The sequence below is a fragment of the Etheostoma cragini genome, chromosome 2, assembly GCF_013103735.1.
Source record: "Etheostoma cragini isolate CJK2018 chromosome 2, CSU_Ecrag_1.0, whole genome shotgun sequence".
Classification (NCBI taxonomy): domain Eukaryota; kingdom Metazoa; phylum Chordata; class Actinopteri; order Perciformes; family Percidae; genus Etheostoma; species Etheostoma cragini.
Window position 1 is genome coordinate 19,916,997 of NC_048408.1, and position 20,363 is coordinate 19,937,359.

General features: G+C 38.9%; 1 protein-coding gene across 1 annotated transcript; it reads right to left on the reverse strand.

Moving 5' to 3' along the window:
- Window positions 1-216: 216 nt before the first annotated feature.
- On the reverse strand, window positions 217-12,534 carry LOC117955138 (probable ATP-dependent RNA helicase DDX5). The gene is made up of 13 exons (XM_034889357.1): window positions 12,315-12,534; window positions 8,968-9,151; window positions 8,761-8,857; window positions 8,512-8,645; window positions 8,059-8,124; window positions 6,165-6,306; window positions 5,804-5,964; window positions 5,243-5,415; window positions 4,665-4,775; window positions 3,098-3,159; window positions 2,944-3,003; window positions 1,274-1,495; window positions 217-842 (listed from the first exon to the last, which is right to left on the reverse strand). The coding sequence occupies exons 1-13, from the start codon at window positions 12,353-12,355 to the stop codon at window positions 388-390; spliced, it is 1,908 nt and encodes a 635-aa protein (XP_034745248.1). The 5' UTR covers window positions 12,356-12,534; the 3' UTR covers window positions 217-387.
- Between the last annotated feature and the right edge of the window lie 7,829 nt (window positions 12,535-20,363).

Below are 20,363 nucleotides of genomic sequence, written 5' to 3' on the forward strand. Positions count from 1 at the left end.
ACTTCACACACAGTCAACATAACACACAAGTCCCATTTTCTTATTTTTATTTGAAAGGGGTCACACACGCCCTTTTTATATGATATTCATAACATTACTTTAAAACATACTAAAACTGAAAACACTGCATTACCTAGTAAAAATAAATTACTGAGGAATGTAACAAAAACAGTCAAGGAAAAGTGCGGCAATCATAATTGCACTATTGGAGACGTATCTGTGGCTCCATTTAATGCGCTGGGTTTACTGAATAATTTCAACCCTGCTGTAGGCAAAACAAAGTTAAACAGTACAAAGGATAATTATAACAACAATGATAATCATACTGTAAGATTGCAAAACTAAACCAAAATCACATTGGTTCCATATATTGTGCGTACATCATATCTATTGTGGGAAAGGTGGTGGCATGGGGTAGGGCACCATTGGTGGTGGGGGTGGTGGCTGTTGGGCCTGTGGTGGTGGCTGAGAGTTGAATGGGAATGGTGGGTGGTTCATGCCGTTCTGAGTGACCCTCTGCATGCCTTCAAACTGAGGGGGGCCCTGGTAGCTTTGGTTACCAAAGGCACCCGCCTGGTTTCCTGGAGAACTAAAATTACCCTGTCCATTGCTGTTGCTATAATTGTTGTTGCCATAGCTACCACTAGAGTTACCACCGTTACCTCCATAGCTGCCACCATTTTGGGCCTTATTACCACCAAAGGCACTCTTTGGACCATTGCTAAACCCTCTATCACTGTCCCTGTCCCTGTAGCTACTACCGCCAAAGTTGCTTCTCCCACCCCCCGAATACCTATCCCGACGATCATCCTTGTAGCCACCTCTTCCCCCCCTTCCACGACCTGCATGGAATGAAAACAGGAGAGGGACAAAAGGAAAGTAGAGTGGGTTCATGAATGCACTGAATCTATAACAACATGGCAATGTTGGAGTGCAGGTTTGATTGTGATAGTTTTTCACAGTATACCTATGTGCTTAAGAGATAATTTAAATGGTAGATTTATCACAGTGCTTCTAAGAACATAAAGTTCATGTCTAAAAAAGGACCCTTTGAGACAACGACATTATATAATTTCATCCAAACGATGTACGTTTCTCATAGAGAGGCATGAAATATGAATTAGTAACATTACTAGAAAAATAAAATCAGCAGAGGGCTTGACTTTTCTTTCTTCACAAAGTCAAGCCAAAGAATAAATTGTCATATCTACTAAAAGATATACTGCATCTTCCTTGAAAACCATTAAAGTACATGAAGTATCAAGTGTTTTACCTCCTCTGTCCTCTGCCATCTGGATCAGCTTGGGGTTTATGGCCTGGTTGGCCTCGCGCAGCACAGAGATCAGGTCACTGGCTTGTTTCATGTTGTTGGGGGTGAAGAAGGTGTAGGCTGTGCCCGTTTTTTGACTTCGGGCTGTGCGTCCAATTCGGTGGATATAATCCTCAGAGGAGTTAGGGTAGTCATAATTGATGACAAATTTCACATCCTCCACATCTGTGAAAGTGTTGCAGTGTGGCAAAACAAAACAGGGAGGCCATACAGGATTTTGCACACCACAACAGCCAGATCAAAGGGAAAAGTTAGCAGCTGTGGAGGCTGGGGGGTAGAAAATGGTCACTAGTCTGTGGAGAAAATGTGTTAAAACAACATATGATCGTGTATACATCTACTCCATGGGAATACTACTGTGGGAAGAGAGAAACGATGCACACTCCAATTGCTTACCATAATCAAAAAGATCCAAAGGACATTCACTCTCCCTTTTGTTACCAAGGGAGAAAAAAAAAATAGATTTAAGTCTTACCATAAAGGAGTATGCATTCACTAGTCCTTTCCCAATGCAGCGAAATCCCCCACAAATTGTCAAGTGACATCCAGGAGCTTCTACGCAGTTCGGCCACGATGTGCACTGGGGCCTCTTCATGTGCCAATATAGGACCATTCAGGGGTACATTTTTGCAGGTCCGTTTTTCCCAGTACACTCGCAAAAGAAGCTTGATATTAAAGGCCGCACTGCATGTCTTGCCAAGACAAATAGACCAAGTACTAATTTGAACAGGGGCCCCTTAAAAAAAATGAAAAAGGCCCAAGCGTTGAACCCTGTGGGACCCCTCACCGAGCACGGAACAATTCCCCCACCCCCTTCATCAGTCTCATCAAGGCAAGATCTTCCAAGAAGCCAGTGTTCACTTGAGAAAATGTCTCTCGTTGGCAGGTCTCGACATGACTTTAAAACACAGGCGAGGGAGAAACTTTGGTTTGAGCTGTCTCACTCACTTTCTCCTCTAGATGTTACCACTACCTCCTAAACACATGTGCCAGGTCTCATCAATTTTCAGAGACAAATAAAAGATTTCAAACTGCTCTCTCCATTTCAAGAAATCCAGCACTTTGACGGGAAAAGAAAACAACTGAAAGCTTATAAGAGGCTCACAAGCACCCATGCTATGTGATACAAGCTTCGAAAGGTAAATTTTTTTCCAAATCTCAAACAAGTGACTTGCAATACAGCGCTCTCTAACACAACAGCATGCAAGGCAAAAGTCACAACATCAAGCATATCTTTTTTGATTGTTTTTTTACGTTTGAGTTGGAAACAGCTGGATGGCATTTGTCAGGTGAAATCCATGGACAGAGAACAGGTGTGCGTGTACATATCAGAGACAAAGGCTTAGCCACACAGCCTTTTGAAGATCACTGGCACACAAGAGCTTTCACCTCTCTAGGCCCACTGGGTGGCAAGCCAGTTGAGCACTTCCAATATGTCATCCTTCTCCCTCTCGAGGCCTGGGACTGTCATGCCTAGCGCCTGCCACAAAGACTCCACCTTAAGGTGAGAAAAACTCAGAAAATGCATAGAAAAGTTAAAGAAAGCAAAACCACTTTCTTTAAAGTAAGTGTAACACTGATAAGAAAGTGGTGCTACTCATTGGCATACTGACCCAAGCCACGGGAGGCCACATCTGTAGCGATGAGGATTGGAGCTTTGCCATATCTAAACTCTGAAGGGAGAGGGACAGTATTTATTTCAATTACAGAGAAGCCTGTGAGAAAGATTGTGAAACATAGCATGCAATGTCATTTATTAGATCTCACCATTAAGGACCCAGTCCCTCTCCTGCTGGCTTTTGTCTCCATGAATTCCCATTGCTGGCCACCTGTGACAGATAGATTGAACATTTGACACTACTGCAACCAGGGCTGGGTACCAAGTTGATACTTTTTAGACACCAACCGAATTGCCTCCTTAGTTGTAAGTATGGAAAAATGTCTTGTTATTTAATTCCTATGTGTGTGTGTGTGTGTATATATATATATATATATATATATATATATATATATATATATATATATATAGATAGATAGATAGATAGAGGGAAACCGCATTGGCGTCAGTGAGCCAAAAAGCATGCAGCATGCTTCTACCAAGATCTAATAAGGCTGATGATTAGCTGTCTAACGTTACACATCTTAGAGACAAGTAGGTAAGTAAGTAACGTCACGCACAGAGACAGATCACGTGGTAGGAGCTGGAAAATAAAAAGATTTTTGCTGTACTCTGTCATATAGTATTGGTACTACGGCTGCACAATTAATCAAATTTTAATCACGATTTTGACTTCCCACGATCAAAGTTGCGTGATCGAGTGATTTTTTTCAAATGGGTAATTTAATAGAACACTCTGGGTTTTTTGCAAAGCCCATCTACCGCTCTGTAAACCAGTTGTTTCCTGCACCGCGCATTTTAGTTTCTAGATGTAGACAGTCACGGAGGACAGAGTAACGCGAGGAAAATTCCACAACAGATTTCTCCTCTAGGACGCACCGGTGCACCTATGTCCTCGCATCCACTGCAATGTTGTTTATATCGATATGGTTTGATTTTGCGCTACATGACCCATTTCTTCTGTAAAGCTGTGCTTGAATTTGGATCTCTCATCTTACTCTCCGCACAGCCCCGCCACACAGCGGGCCGCTCCACACTTCTGCCATTTGTCCACAGTTTTAATTTTTATCAACAAAGCTGTATTTTGTTGAGCATGAGAGGCATATCTGCATTTGTACCAGTGTTTCCGCTGGTAACTCTGCTATCGCTGCCGCCACGGCAGATTACACAGAAAAAGTTGTTGAATGCAACTAACTTCAGTTTGTAGCATGAGACGGATCCTGCTGGACCTGGGCCAGAGATGTGACCCATGGCCAGAATATCATAGTTTATTAAAATGCAGCGCAGTTAAGGATACAGACATTTCATACACACAACGTGTGTAACTTCACTGACCCGCCGTTCGACCCGTGCTCGACCCATTCATAATGAGTCAGCCGTCACTCTGTAAGTAGCACTCCCCCTTTCTCCCTAGCTGTTTTAATCAGTTATTGTTGGAAACAAGTGAAGGAGCTTTCTCAGAGATACATTTAAATAATCGTGAACACAATGATCAAAAATAATCGTGATTATCATTTTGGCCATAATCGTGCAGCCTTAATTGGTTCCGGTATTAAACATTTTTGAACAATACACAGCCCTAATTGCAGGTAGGTAGGAGCAATAGGAAAGAAAAGTTATCATTTGGCGAAGCCTAAATGTTAACTTTCTAGATGAACAAAATAATTAAAATAAGGAAAATAAATTCTTTGAGGAGAGGGAAGAGGAGATCCTTACCCATCTCTTCTCATCCTCCTGGTGAGCTCATCACAACGCCTTTTGGTCTCCACAAAAATGATGGTTTTGTTCTCCTTTTCACTCATTATCTCCTCTAGCAAACGGATCAGTCTGACAAAGAGACAAAGGAAGTTAAATGTAGTGTAGTCTTCTGTAAAGAAGACTGCAGTTTCCAAAGAGAAACTAGATGGCAGGTTATTTTGCTTAAGTTTCCAATTGATTGAAGATCTAAGTTATTGTTGCATTTTGTTGTTGATAAATGTTTTAAATCTGACAATGTAGTGTGGTATTGCTAACAAAGGTCAGATAGTATATTGCACAAAAGTCTAGTCTAAAAATGCTTTATACTAAAATAAATGTAAAGATTGAGAACGCATCGATGGAATTTCTTGCCTGGTCTGACTTCATTGGCCTAATGTACGAGTTGGTAAAAGTTGGTACATTGCCTATTTAAACAAAGTTTTGAGAGAAAAGGATAACTGTAACATGTATGACCAAGGACCGATGCAAAGTTATCCCCCACACCACAATAGTTGACTAACTGAAGCTAATAAAATATGTATGATTCAGCTACTCACTTGTCCTCCTTCTCCATGTCATTGCAAACATCAACTATCTGCAGGATATTGTGGTTGGCACTGAGCTGCATTGCGCCAATGTTGATCTGGATGTAGTCCTTCAAGAAGTCTTCAGCCAGCTGGCGAACTTCCTTAGGCCAGGTGGCGCTCCACATCAGGGTCTGTCGGTCTGGCTGGTAAAGACAAAAAGGCGGACTTTAACACTATTTTGCAGCTTCACAGTAAATTTAACCCTCACATTAGGCTGTTTATTTAAGGATGCACTACTATAACATCTAGTATCAGTAACGTAACCTTGGCGAGTTCTGAAGTATTTGTATAAGTCACAGGTTGTTTGGACAGCTTCTGTGGGTGAGTATTTTTGTATTTCATTCTTTTCCCTGTAGCACCTTGCCAGCTAAGTCTTTGTTTCATTTGGGTGTTTGGCAAAATATTTCTAATAAATAAGGTAGCTAAGGAGGAGTCATGTTTGTGGTGCAACAATTTACTTTACTCTGAAATTGCCTCAATTATGATGCCTATTGTCTGCAAAATGAAAGAAAAGAAAAAAACATAACTTACCCGAATTTGTTCCACTATCTTGCGAATCTGAGGTTCAAATCCCATGTCCAGCATGCGGTCTGCTTCATCCAGCACCAGATATGTGCAACGACGCAAATTAGTCTTACCACACTCCAGGAAGTCAATGAGACGGCCTGGGGTAGCGATGCAAATCTCAACACCTAAACATTTTAAAGACATACTTTTATTGATCCTGCAAGGGGAAATTACATATTATTTTTCCCCCAAAGCATTCCCAAAAACATACTATATATTTAAACTTAAAACCAACAAACCTTGAATCATAAAATAAATACCTATTGGAACAGAATTGAATGAACTGAGTAAAATGCACATAGTGAGATTTACAAAGCCAGCCTACCCCTCTCAAGGTCCCTGATTTGGGGTCCTTTGGGCGCACCACCGTAGATGCAGGTGCTCTTGAGACGGGAAGCCCGGCCGTACTCAGCAGCTACTTGTTGCACCTGCTGAGCCAGCTCACGGGTCGGCGCCAGCACCAAGCACTAAAGAAAGATGTCAATATTATTCTTTTCTAATGGAGACACAAGGCCAGGGGCCTGTTTCTGAAAGGAGGTTTAACAAACTATGAGTCTAACCCTGATCTCGGAGTTCATTTACTCTGAGATTTACTCAGAGTTTTTGGTTCAAGAACAGCTGATTTGAGTTGGTTCAATCAAGTAGGTTGACTCAGAGTTAAGCGCGTGCACCACCACTATAAAAAGGCAGCATGAATGGAGCCCTGATACAACAATTAACCAATGCAACAACCACAAACAAATCGGTATGCATACTTTATCCCTCGGAAACTGGAACTACTTATGCTTATCAATTATTTTAGTAATCAAGTACTCTACCAATTATTCCTTCGATTAATTGCTAATAAATACTTTTGTTTTACTGAAGAGCAATATTATACAATAGTTGGGTTTTATTTTTGGAAAAAGATGCATTTTTATCAGCTGTTTTTCCCAAAGGGATAGTTAACAAGTCGGCTCTTTAGATCAAATTGCGGTCACCACTATGTTTTCTTGTCTTTTGATCCACTTCTTACCATGGTTGATAAAGTTAAACTCAATGCTTTCTGTTGAGATGCTGAAGCATTGACGTAATATTTTTGTGGTAAGATTGTTTGATTTTGCAGTAGACACACTGTACAGAGTTTGCGTTTTAATTACGTTTGAACTGATTCCAAACTAGTTGGGACACTTTCTGTTGTTTTCTCCAGCCTGTCTCTTCTCTAAGCCCTTTACACGCTCTTAATCTTGTAATCAGTTTTCAAGGCATGTGTCAAAAGCAGCTTCAGTCCGGTGTGCGACAGTAATTATCTCCGAGTGGAAACACCATGAGTGATACAGCGTTGGTTACATTAATGAAACAAAGCTTTGAGGCAAATCCTTTTGCATCAAGGATTTTTAGTAATCAAATTATTCAAGTTACTCGAGGAATCGTTACAGCCTTATCCTAATTATAATTTAGAGTAAATAAATTCTATGTAATGGCTCTTACTGTGTACACAAACACGTTAAAAAAACGTTTCTGAGTGAGGCACACTTTTCTGATGACTCTGCATTTCCAAAAAAACATAATGCAACACAAAGAATCAGCTGGAATGTAAAAGCAAGTCCATGATGGGTGACGTTAGGGATGTGAGGACAGAAAAGGTTATGTAGGCTACATATCTGATAGACTGGGAAGATAAACGATACCACTCAAATAGGTAGTTATCTGGAAATGAAAATACATCTAGTCCGGCCTCAATATTATCTTACAACGTATGTTTAACTCTCTGCGAAGTAGTACAGCTTCATCATCAACTGGATCGTTGACAAAGGGAAATACCATGTTAGAGAAAAAAAAAACATTTTCTTATCTGCCTAACACAGTTAATAAACCAACCTTTTTTTAATTCATGCATATAAAATGCACTAAAATGTGCCTAATAGAGACTGAATGAATGAATGAGGAAATGAAAGTGTGCTGTGTCAGAGGGAGGAGACAGAGAAATTTGAGGTTTATTGAAGAAAACCTGCTCCCGACTAGGTTAAGTTCACAGGCTCAGTTACCATAGTAACTGACTCTGAGGTAGTTACCTCTCTGTCTGAAATGGGCTGGAGTTACCCCTCTGTCTCAGGTTTGATTAACCTCCCTTTCTGAAACAGGAAACCTAGTTTCCCTCAGAGTTTTCACTAAACCTGCTTTCTGAAACGGACCCCAGATCACACACACTAGTACAATACTTTTTCAAGTGTACTTACAATAGGTCCATCCCCATGCTCCAAGAATGGCTGATGTTGGATGTGCACAATTGCAGGAAGAAGGTACTAAAGAAAGAAGAGTAAAAATTCGGAGCTCTAAATATAAATCCTAACTCATATTGCACATATATCAGTGTACCAATGCGCACCACCTGCCTAATTGTCATTTATTTTTTACAACATAGCAAGATATATTTATACCCTCAGCTGACAAGTGTTTACATTGTTTCAGATTGCAACATCTTATCTTAAATGGCGATTCCTATTTTCACATCATTGTGTTTATTCTTGGGCCACTCACGTTTGGCAACACCGTAATAAACTTATTCTACAATCTAAGTATTTTGCAAAAGTGTTACGTTTTAACGACCCAGAGGTCTTAACAAATCTATCTTATATAGGTGCTGGGTAGAAAGGGTCCGAAAAATCATAACTGAAAAATATTTTACTTACTGCAAGGGTTTTCCCAGACCCAGTTTGAGCAATGCCAACCATGTCTTTGCCACTCAGGGCAACTGGCCACCCCTGAGACTGAATCGGAGTCGGATCAGACCAGTTCTGTTTGGCAATAACTTCCATGACGTAGCCTGAAGAAGTAAGATATGCAAGTTAAAGTGTTGAATACCAAACATTCTGACAATAGCACATTAATAGATAAAGAACTATTCAAGATTGTGCGGTGGAGCATTATTTCCTACTCACTTGGAAATGCAGCTTCATGGAATTTAATAATTGGTTTGGGGCAATCCCGGCCTTTGACTGTAACTTCTTTGCTTCTTCGGTACTGTTCAACCTCTTGCTGGAATTAATGGGAGAACATTTAAAAAATGACCACTGACAATACACATACTCCAAAACCCACATGAACTAAAATTTAGAAAAATACAAACAGCAAGAGACTGGTCTTACAGGTGGTCTGCGAGTGGCATCTGTATGTTCCTGGTAGAAATTCTTTTGAAACTTTGGAAGCTCGTCGAGGTTCCAGTGCTTCTTTCGCAGCCTCTCACCAGGGTTGCCAAACTTTCCTGGAGGAGGTCCGCCCCGATTTCCTCCACCACCACCACCACCAAAACGAGGGGGTCCTCCACCATACCTTGTGTAAAAGAGTGGGACACATAACATAAAGCAGGGCCAGACCATAGACTGTAAATATTAATGGACAACACATCCGGTTTGGCAAAGTGCTACAAATGCCGAGGTGCCTTAAACCTGCATTCTATCTGAAGGGCGTCATATGCAGTTGCAAAAGGTTGGTTTCTGTAGAAGTCTGTGAGAAAGTGACCCACTTCTCACTTGATTTATTACCTCAGCAAACATTGTCATAATGGGTTTATGGTCTCAATCGCTAGTTTTAAGTCTTTTGCAACACAGAATGATGTTCATTTTTTAAAATTATGGTCTTGTTGATTTTTAAATCGTCGATAGAGCAGGGGGTTGTTTTATGGTGTGACTATGATGTGATTACTAGTGAAAGTGTGTAACGTAACGCAGAGTGTAAGCCGCTCCTCCCTCACTCCTCCCTCACTCCTCCCTCTCGTCTAAAATCGTCACATCCGCAACCAGGATGGCTGCGCCCGTAACGGCAAACTCAGTACGCTCGTTGGAGATGAACGGTGCATGGCCTGTAAAGCGAACGAGAGCAGGCATCAGCAGCCAGGGGCTGTGACAAAAATATGCTCTCAAGTCGGACAGTTTCCAGCAGCGTTCAGACTGAACAGGAAGTGACAGAAACACTGTGGTCCGATTCCAATTTATTAAATGTTATCTGACCCATTATCAGCTTGTACAAGTCTTAAGTTGTTTTAATGTTGAGAGAGTAGCTCTCAAAATGCTCTACGTGCAATTTGTTACTGATTGTATACTGTGTATGATCTGTAATCTGAAAAGATTTATTCTCTGACTTCTGAATATCACTATCAGCCACACAACACGTGGTTTGTACAGAATAAGCCTATTAATCAGAAAAAAATATCAATTGAAATTCCTCTAATTCAAAATCAATAAAAGGTTTATATAAATTGTCATCATGTTGACCAATCTGCTGTACAATCTGAGAGGCCAGTATTTCCCAGCATGCTCTGGCTCCGCCTGGGTCTTGCCCATAGACCGTTAATATTACAGTCTATGGTCTGGCCATAGACAGTTAAAGACAGATCCCATTGGTCTGGACAGAGACCAGTGAAGGCCATTAGAAGCACTTTTCCGGTGAGGGCTGAGCATTGCTGCGCAGCCTCCAACTGAGCTTGAAGGCGTAGATTGGCTGTGTGAAACCTGTCAGAAAGTTCTAAGTCTTCTGGTAGCTGTGCCAAGAGAAATCTCAGTCATTCTGAATCTTGCAGAGACAAAGAGCGTAGATATATGTAGGGAGATAACATAAGCACAGGCTAATTATTGCTAACTTAAATGCTAGTTAACATGAGTAATTAAACCTAAAACAGAGTATGTAAGTCAAAACAGCCTGCAAGCTTTTCCTATACTTTACGGTAATTCCTCTACTATGCAACAGTAAGTTATGGGGGTATGTGGTTTTGAGACAATTGTTAGCCTATTTTTACAAAAATGTCTGCTACTGCACCATGACGTGAGATACAAGGTAATGGAGCCTTAAATACATTGTCGTATTTTTTCAGAAGTAAACAATGGACAAATAGAGTCTTTAAACGCTTCAGTTGTGAAGTTATTTGGTGTCAAAGTGATGTCAGTATGCTCGTTTGAGATGAGTCAAGTCTACGCAGAATCAATCATCGGCAATCGGTGCCCATTGCCTGCCTGTTAGATTTGTATCCAACTTGCTCTGAAGTCATGCACACAAAGGCAACGATAATCTCACAAGAGCAATGCGGCCGCAGATCTGAGACGCAGGCATCGCAGCTGCCTTTCACCAACTGACCCAGGCGGACCCAGAGCATGCTGGGAAACCCCGGCCTCTCAACTGATTTAACAGCTGATTGGTTCACAATCGACTCAACATAAAGACTTATGTTTTATATAGACTTTTTATTGTTTTCGAATGGTGGGGGATTTTAACTGCTATTTGTCTGATTTAAAGTCATATTCTGTACAGAACACATGTTCATGTGTGTGGCTGATAGTGAGGTTTAATCATCTACAGTCTGTTGTTAATTAAAATCAGCAACAGATTGCATGTAGAACATTTTGAGAGCTACTCTTCCTAGCCTAACTACTCATAGCAGATCTCCACAAACCAATAGGTGATGTCACACATGCACTGTCCATTAATATACAGTCTATGGGCCAGACATGACGCTTATTAAAAGGGGCATTCCACAAATTGTAAACATAAAAAGTAAACTAGTAGATTGATGCCCATTGAGTTTTTTATTTAAATGTATAACTCTGTCACTTGTCAGTCCCCCCCCCCCCCCCCCCCCCCCCCCCCCCCCTCCCCCCTCCCTTTATGGACATGCAATACTACACCATACACACGTATTTCTCTCTTCCCTGTTTTCTGGCAACACATAAGGCAGCAGCTTTAAATTTGTAAAAAAAATATAAAAAAATTAAAAACACGTCAAAGAGTTTAAATCCCAGGAGTCGTGCAGGAGTCGAGAAATAGTATACACCCTAGAGGAAAACATTGGAACTGAATAGTATTTGCTTTACAAACACTGAGTATCTCTGGCGTTTTTCCATAACAATAGCTACATAGTGTTAATAGACAAACCCATAACAGCTAACAGTGGAAATTTAATATATATAGCACATGAATATTGTCGTACTCGTAAAATGCTCACCGGTAACATTAAACTGTCAGATTACTGAATTGAGATTGATTTAAACATGAGAACATTTTGAGGCTCAGCATTACCTGCAGTGCAAACATTCTAGGTGACACTCAATGGAAAACAATAAATTTGTCCTCTGCGACACAGATCTTCGTCTCGGATGTGCATCCGAAAGAAGAGACGCCACTGCGTCACATGATGGCAACTAGCCGTGCAAATTGTTCAGCCTATGGCCTAGACAGAGATGTCGTTCGCTGCCATTTTAACGGTTACCTCTGACAGGCAGGGATACGTAACAGATAACATTACGTCAGTGCAGGGACGCTTTAGGTTTAGACACGAATATACCTTAAAAAAGACAATGAGTGGCGACATAAACTACAAGACAGGTGACTTGTTTTGAGAATACAGCCATGACAACAGTGCCGCTAGCAACCGTATGCTAAGCAGTTCATCTTGCCTGACTGTTGACGTTAAGAATCCCAGAACTGACAGTGACAGTTAACTTACCCTCTATCTCTGCCACGATCCCTGTCGGAAAATCCAGGCATTATGTAGCTAGTAGACTACTGTGGTAGAAGCGGACTTATATTTAAATTCCTTTACCCAGTCAACAAAACAGAAGATTACTCCAAGAGCTAAATTTGGCACAGGCAAAACAAAAAGAAAATGCCACCAGACAACAGTCTGTCTGGAGAGACGGATGTGACGTAAGATGGGGCGGATAACATTGTATCATTACGCGTCGTACAATGAAGTGGTACTATTTTGTTTCCGCACACAGTTGTAGAGGAAGTTGTGTTGAAAACCAGTAAACCCCCTTATCTATTATATTTTCAGTTTAAAAACACGTTAGACAGTGTAACAGATGCCACACAATATTAACTGGGCAATGAAAAAGGGAAACGTAATAAATCCTGAATTAAGTCATTATTACGTTGTTGTTGTTGTTGTTGTTTTTTCATTTATTATTATTATTATTATTTTTATTGTAATACAAAATTTGCCAATACAAAAACATGCTAAATCTTAACTCATCACTATTTTAGTTATCTCTTGTAGATTTATGCTTTTGGTCTCATTGTTCACTTGTTTCACAAGTGAACAACAGTTACTGCAGAAGAATCTCTCAAAAACTACTGAACAGATTTCAGTGAACTTTAAACTTTGTAGGATTAATACTGATATTTCAAATATTAGGAATAATTTTCCTAAATTACAGGGAAAGAACTAAATGACTGAAAGCTGATTTATTTTTTACTGTGGTTACATATTCTGCCAGAGCCTGTTCACAAATTTTCAAAACACACTTTAAAAACCCAGGGCTACAACAGCTAAATACTCGGGTCAACATTGAAGTAGTATAGTTACCATTAAATATTTTTAACCTTTTTACTTGTCTCCATCACATTTTGCCACCACACAATGCCACTTGCAGTCTTTCTGAACACACATTGGCATTGGCATCTGGGTTGGGTTGCTAAGGAAGAGGATTAGGGCCACTGGTGAAAAATGTATTTGAGTTCTGACTTTATTCTCAGAATTCTGACTTTAATCTTTGAATTCTGACATTGGTCTCAGAATTCTGACTTTATTCTCAGAATTCTGTTTTAATTCTGAGAATAAAGTCAGAATTCTGAGAATAAAGTCAGAATTCTGAGTTTAAAGTCAAAATTCTGAGAATAAAGTCAGAATTCTGAGTTTAAAGTCAGAACTTAAAATACATTTTTCACCATCGGCCCTAATCCTCTTCTGTAGGTTGCTGAGTGAGATCAACCTTTTACTTGTTTGGCTCTCAATACCATCATATCATTATAGATCAAGATAATGTGAAAATTGATTTAAGGGCACTTGAGGGTGTGATGTTTCAATGTAATATGCATGCTGAACATACAGTATCTCCAAAATATTCTAAACCTGTCAACATGTGGGATGCAAGAAGCAAAGCCCAGTGACAGTCTGTGGATCAAAGCTCTGTGCTACATGAGTTTTGGGCAGCATAAAAGTGCCAGACATTCAGCAGCAATGATGTTTGACAGAGCAAATCAATAGTACTAATCGTATGTTGCAGAAGACATGGGTTGCTCTGTGAACACTCAAAAACTTAATTACTGAAATGAAGGAACAAAGCAAAATCACCAAAAGTCCAGTCAGATGATCAGTAACCAACTCTCCAGTGTAACCATATTCTGTAAACATTTATTTGAGATATGCACTAATGTAACAACATTAATTAGAACATAGAATGTGGAAATGGTTGTTTTTAGTAATGCTTGCACAAATTCTCTTGGATCTTCAGACTGTTGCTTTTCAACAAAGTCTTCATTTGATTGATACAGGATGTTTGCAGGCTGCAAAGACAGAAAAAACTGATTTAATTTTACACAATTAAAATTACAACAATAGTATTACTCTTTCTATATATCAATATACATGGTCTTTCTCTTACAAAAAGTTGTGCTGTGCCTTTGTGTGGTCTGCAATGTTTAGTTTTCTCAAATGTGTATAGTCTCTTTTGTTTATGTGTCATCTGAAATCACAATTTGCCTTTGAAAGTCAAAGCTGTCACATGATCTCAGCTCATCAGAGTGTACTGTCTTGTGACATTATATATATACATTTTTAAAACAACAACCCCAGACATGACTGAAACATGGAGGATCTTCCATGAAATAGATTGTTGTAAAGACACAGCATAGGGTACATTTTATTAATTGTGGTGATATTTGGGGTTGGGCATTTGCCTGATACAATAAACAGACATCTAACAAATACCTCACCAATGAACAAATATTAGAAATATAAGTGGTAATATTTTTTACTTACCACCAAGCCTCTTAAGAAATTCATCTCTTTCTTTATTGAGTTTATTGTTATTAGCTGTTAACTGGTCACTTGTTTCCTTGAGATTGGCTTTATCTTCAATTAACTGGTTTCTCTCAGTTCTCCATTTGTTTTTGTCCTTATTCACTATTGTGGCAAGGGGAAAAACAAAACAGTAACTGAATATTCTCATAGCCTGTGTTATCATATTATTACACTTATCACATAATCAAAATCATGTAAAATAGGTAATTCCTTCACCGTTCCTGTTACTAACACCAAAGAGAATGAAAACTCACTTTGGACCCCAAGGCAAATGATCCCGATCAGCAGGAGAAGACACACCACACCCAGAAACCCTGAATCAGCTCTGACATGATTCCTCTTTCCTGAGTTTTCACAGATGACTGACACTAATAAATAATCAACATCAGAGTCAGAATTTTGAGGATACTGTCATCTATTACTGTGTTTAGCTCTGTATTATGGTAGACTTCTATTCATAAAATACAGGAAACTTGAATGTAAACATCAGTTCAGCTTTAACAATATCACACTGCTGTAACACAACGAAAACTAAAAACGAATTGAAACTCAAACTGAACAAATGAAGGAAATAAAATCCAAACCTATGTCAACCTTTTTGTGTTTGCACACCTGCTTGTTGGTAATGCTGGTCGTGTCCATACCTGGGTGCTGAGGCTCTGCAGGTCTTGGTGTATTTGGTGACATGCCCTCCACCCAAGGGTTATCATACACTCTAAGGCTTTCTGCACTGACATAGATGTTCACTATACTCTCCTTGTGGTCCGGATCAGAGTAAAACTTGTTGATGATGCCAGGTTCAGCATACAGGTCCCCCGACATGTTTTTGCCAATAACTTAACGATTGCTCATATTATTACAAAGTTTTTTTAAATCTTGATAATATGTCTGTTTTCCGGAAGAGGCTGGAGATCCACACTGATGATGCTTTATAAAAGGGGAAGAGCTGAAAAACTAGAAGTCATAAGTAGATAACCGTTTGTGCATCTTGTTCCCTCTAAATTTACCTAGTCATAAGCTACCTTTGACATTTGATTTGTTGTTGATAACCAGAGATAAGGGTCAGCAACTATTTGTTGTTGACTGAAAAGCAATCATGCAAATAAACCAAAATAGAGACAGGTTACAATGAGTTGGCAGTCTGTGATTGTAGGTAGGCTGCAACAAAGGATAAAACCCTGTGACTAGTGACTGTTTCCTTTAACAATGTCCATTTAAAAAAGATGTTCTACAGTTTACATTAAATGAGATCATTCTCACACAGACAAAAATGTAATATAAAATATCAGAATCAGAATCAGAATCAGCTTTATTTGGCAGGTATGAGGACACACACAAGGACTTTTTCTTTGGAGCATCACAATGTGCTTACACTTACAAAACAACCAAACAATATATACACCCTAATATATACACACTAATATATACAAACTCTAAATAGAAACAATATAGAGTAATGAGTACAATTAAGAGTTCAATAAAAACTGGGTTATTGCACAGAATTGAACCTGACACTGTTGGTAAGAAGTGAGCTGTTCATCAGAGAGATGGCTTGTGGGTAGAAACTGTTCCTGATTCTGTTGGTTTTGGCGTACAGTGCTCTGTAGCGCCCACCAGAGGAGAGAAGCTGGAACAGGTTGTGTCCAGGGTTAGAGATGGGTCTGCAGTGATGGTTCCTGCCCGTTTCCGGACTCTGGAAAAGCATAAGTCATGAACGGATTGCAGGTTGCAAGGTTATTTGAAGGTTTCTCTTCAAAAGTCACACGTGGTGGATGTGTGGACATGATTTCTTGTGCAATATCACAAAAACACCATGACTAAAACTTGGAGCCATGGCCTGTGGGACACAATTATAAGACGAAGATGTAGAAATTGATTGAAAATAAGACATGTGCGCCTGATAGAGAAACCCACAATACCATCCATTTAGAACGGTGAAAAATATGTCGAATCCCTGATATCTTTACAGTGACAGAGTTTAACATGTCATTATTACTTTTGCCTATTTTGATTATTTTTGTGTACTTTATATAACAGTGAAGATTTAGCTTTAATGTTTTTAACTAGTGCTGAATAGCGGCTCTTTTACCCAAACAAAGGGAACTCGGGAGTCGTACTTGGTGAGAGCCATTCTTTTTTGTTGTTGTACATGATACTTTTTTTTTATTGTGCCAATAAAAAGTTTTCTAATATTAAGTGTTGCATAAATTACATCCAAGGCAGTGCAACTTTATTTAAATACTTCAAACAGAGGGTAAATTCAAAGTAAAATCACTGAGAAAGCAGAGGGATATGGGTCTTCTAATGTTTACAATGCAGATCATTGACATTTGCTCTGGCTATACGAGTCGTTTAGTCTTGCTTAACCTTGTCCACACATGTGAAAGAAGACTACATTTGTAGGATGTTTAATTTAAATCCAAACTAAAAACCAAATCCGATTTTTAGAGCCTTGAGACCCAAATCAAGACTGTGTATTATGACTAAAATGTTAACAACCAGACGTTCAACGCCTAACATTTACTTGATTTGTGTTGTTTAACTAAACATATCTTCTATCAACTAACTTCTAGGAACGTATTTTTACAAATAAAAATGATGTATATATCAGCATTCTAGTTCGTCAGCTGCAGTACAGTTTGTCAATCTCTATAGCCCGATTATTGTATATAAATCACTCATGCAATTAATAAGGTCATTCAAATGTATGTAAAGTGTTTTTTGTTACTACATCATAGACACAAAAATGTTGAATATGATATTACTGATCTGAGCTCAGAACTTTGTTTACATAAAAACGTATGAGAGCAGAACAGCTGTGGAATCAGTCCATGAGCATACAATAATAATCAGATTTTATTGAAGTTTTTTCTCAAAGAAAAAGTGTAATTCATCACTGCATCTGAAAGAATTCCAGTTATTTAAAGTATTTATGTTTGAAATGTGAGCAGTCTTCTCTATTATCATGAGGACCACCATCATCCGTCTCTCTGCTACTCCAGAACCTGCGATGAGTAAAAAACTGCTCAGTTTAAACCATTAAAAACATATTAGAAATGTGTACTGTTGACATTGTTATTTCAAAGAATGCCATCATGAGGCCCAACATAATAATGATTTTGACATAAACACAGAAGGCTCAGGTGTTTCAATACATGTTCAATATCACTTCATTGCACTGTATAGTTCTGAATAAATTTTCCATACCCATCTACCCATTTCCAGTTGTTTTCTTCATTAGTCAGACCAATCCAGGTATCCAGGTAAAATGAGCCGACGTATTTCTAAATTTCAAAAATTATAAGTAATTATTTGTCACTTTATTCAGTGACCTTCCAAAAGATTATGTATACCTAAAGGGAGAGCCACCCTTATGACATGTCACAAATAAATGCTAAATTCCATTTAGCTGCTTCAGTTTCAAGGCATTATGATGAATCTCTGTCCCCCTGTCATGAATCACTGGACTGCTTGAATAGAACTGAGCCATTGTCCATGTTATCAGTAACAACTCGTCTTACTATGGAAAGTCAAAATGTCTGCTGGCCTATTGTGAAAATGCAGATAGAACAGAGAAAAATAGTTCCATGTTTAAGTGCATCATTTCCCCTTTGTTTGTTTTTATCTCCCTCTTTGATTGTTCATATTGTGTATTCACTTCTGCTGCTTTGCAGAAGTCATTGTGGACATTCTTCCTTTTTTCTCACATTTCAGGAAAACTGAAGGTGCATTACACACAACCTGTACTTATATCCATCTTTTTAAGTGGTCAAATGTCTTTTTTTTCTTCCACATTCAAAATTGTTTACATTTATTTCTGATGCAAATATTTACCACAGAGACCAATAATAAGACTGACATATTTAAATCCTTATATTAAAAATATAAATTTGCGAAAGGAAGCAGAAAAGCAGATGGAAATAGACATGACAGATTCAGATACTTTGCTGTTGGTCCTCAGTCCTGTTGTCCTGTGATTTGTCCTGTGGCGTACTCTCCTCTGCCCAGCAATTTTCATAAATCCTCACATTGTCAATGTCGACACAAACGTCTATGTTTTGGTCCTCCTTCACACCTGCCTGAAATCTAACTTTTTTGGTGAAGTATGGCTTGGCATAGATATTGTTAGACATGCTGCATTCTCACTTCACCTAACTTAAATTAGGTGTACTCTCTTCTGTGACCAGTTCAACAGTATTGTAGCATTTGTATCACCTGGCCCTACAGAGAAGTAATTTGAGGTCACTTGGCCACATGGGTTTTAATAAAGGAAAGAAAATAAAGGAAATCACTGGGCATGAAGGGGGTTGTCTTTTTCTTGTATTTTTACATACTATACTACAAGAGAAACTTATGTGGTCATACATTTTTAGATTAAATATAGATTAGATGAGAACGCTTAACTTCCTTAAAGTGGATCTATCTGTCTATCTATCTATCTATCTATCTATCCATTCATTCATTCTTAGTTTTTTAGGTTTTAAGGTTTAAGATTTCAGAGATATTGCAATGTGGAAACCAAATGGAAAAACCATCATGCAGCTGCAAGGCCAAACAGGTAAAAGTGGTCACCTAAAATAAATCATCATACCATACCATAACAGTGCGCAGAGAATCACATGCTAAAATATGTTGCCATCTGTGTTACTATGTTTGTTACTTCGTCTGAGTACAGTTCAGAAAGATAATTTACCGTTTCAGAGGCACACTCTCAAGACATTGGGAAATTGCGGACTAAACTCTACAGTCAGTACAGCTGAACACCATGGATCAACTGACGGATATCTATGTTAATGAGGAGGAACCCATCGGTTATCCTGGCAAAAGGAACAGTTTGGTGAAAAGTTCAGAAAGTATTTATGAAAATGTGTTGATCCACAGTCTGAAGCCAAAAGAATCTGCTGCACTCTCAGGTAAGGAACAGGCAAATATGTCCTGTGTACAAAGACTATAATGTTCACTGCAGGTTCATGTGAATGTGTGGACCATAGACTATATAGCGAGAGGTATGGACATTTGAATACAAACAGAGGAAAGATTATTGTCTACAACACAGACTAAAATTAGGACCAATTCTGTGGAGGGCAGGTTTGCTGTCATTGATGGTTTTAGCATTGTACTAATGAACTCTAGGATTACAACATAACTGTGGTGGAACATAACTAGGTACATTTACTTAAGTACTGTACATACGTACAAATGCAAGGTACTTGTACTTTACTTTAGTATTTCCATTTATAGTAATGCTACTTTAAATATCACTTTGGAGGAGAAGATTGCACTACTTACTTACTGGGACTGCATTTGTATGACACTTTATTTTAACTTTACTTTACTTTACTTCACTTAAATTTCTTTTACAATGAAAAACTTGAATCTCCAGATTTGAGACTTGTCATCGTTAAAAAAAACACAGAGGTAAAACCAAAAATCTATCCAGATAAATTGCGCCATCCAGATAGAGGCAATTTGATTGTGATTAGATGAGAAGTATAAACATAAAACATTCCGACACCCTATTGGTTTATACGAGATCCATCGCACCTGCACATGACACAAACCACGTCACATTCCAGTAAGGAAATAGCCAACGTATGTAGCCTAGGACGAAGATGTCCATGGCAGAGACTAAAGAGAACTCAAGTGAAATTTCCCAACCAAGCGAGGAGGTTGGTAGCCAGGAAGATCAGC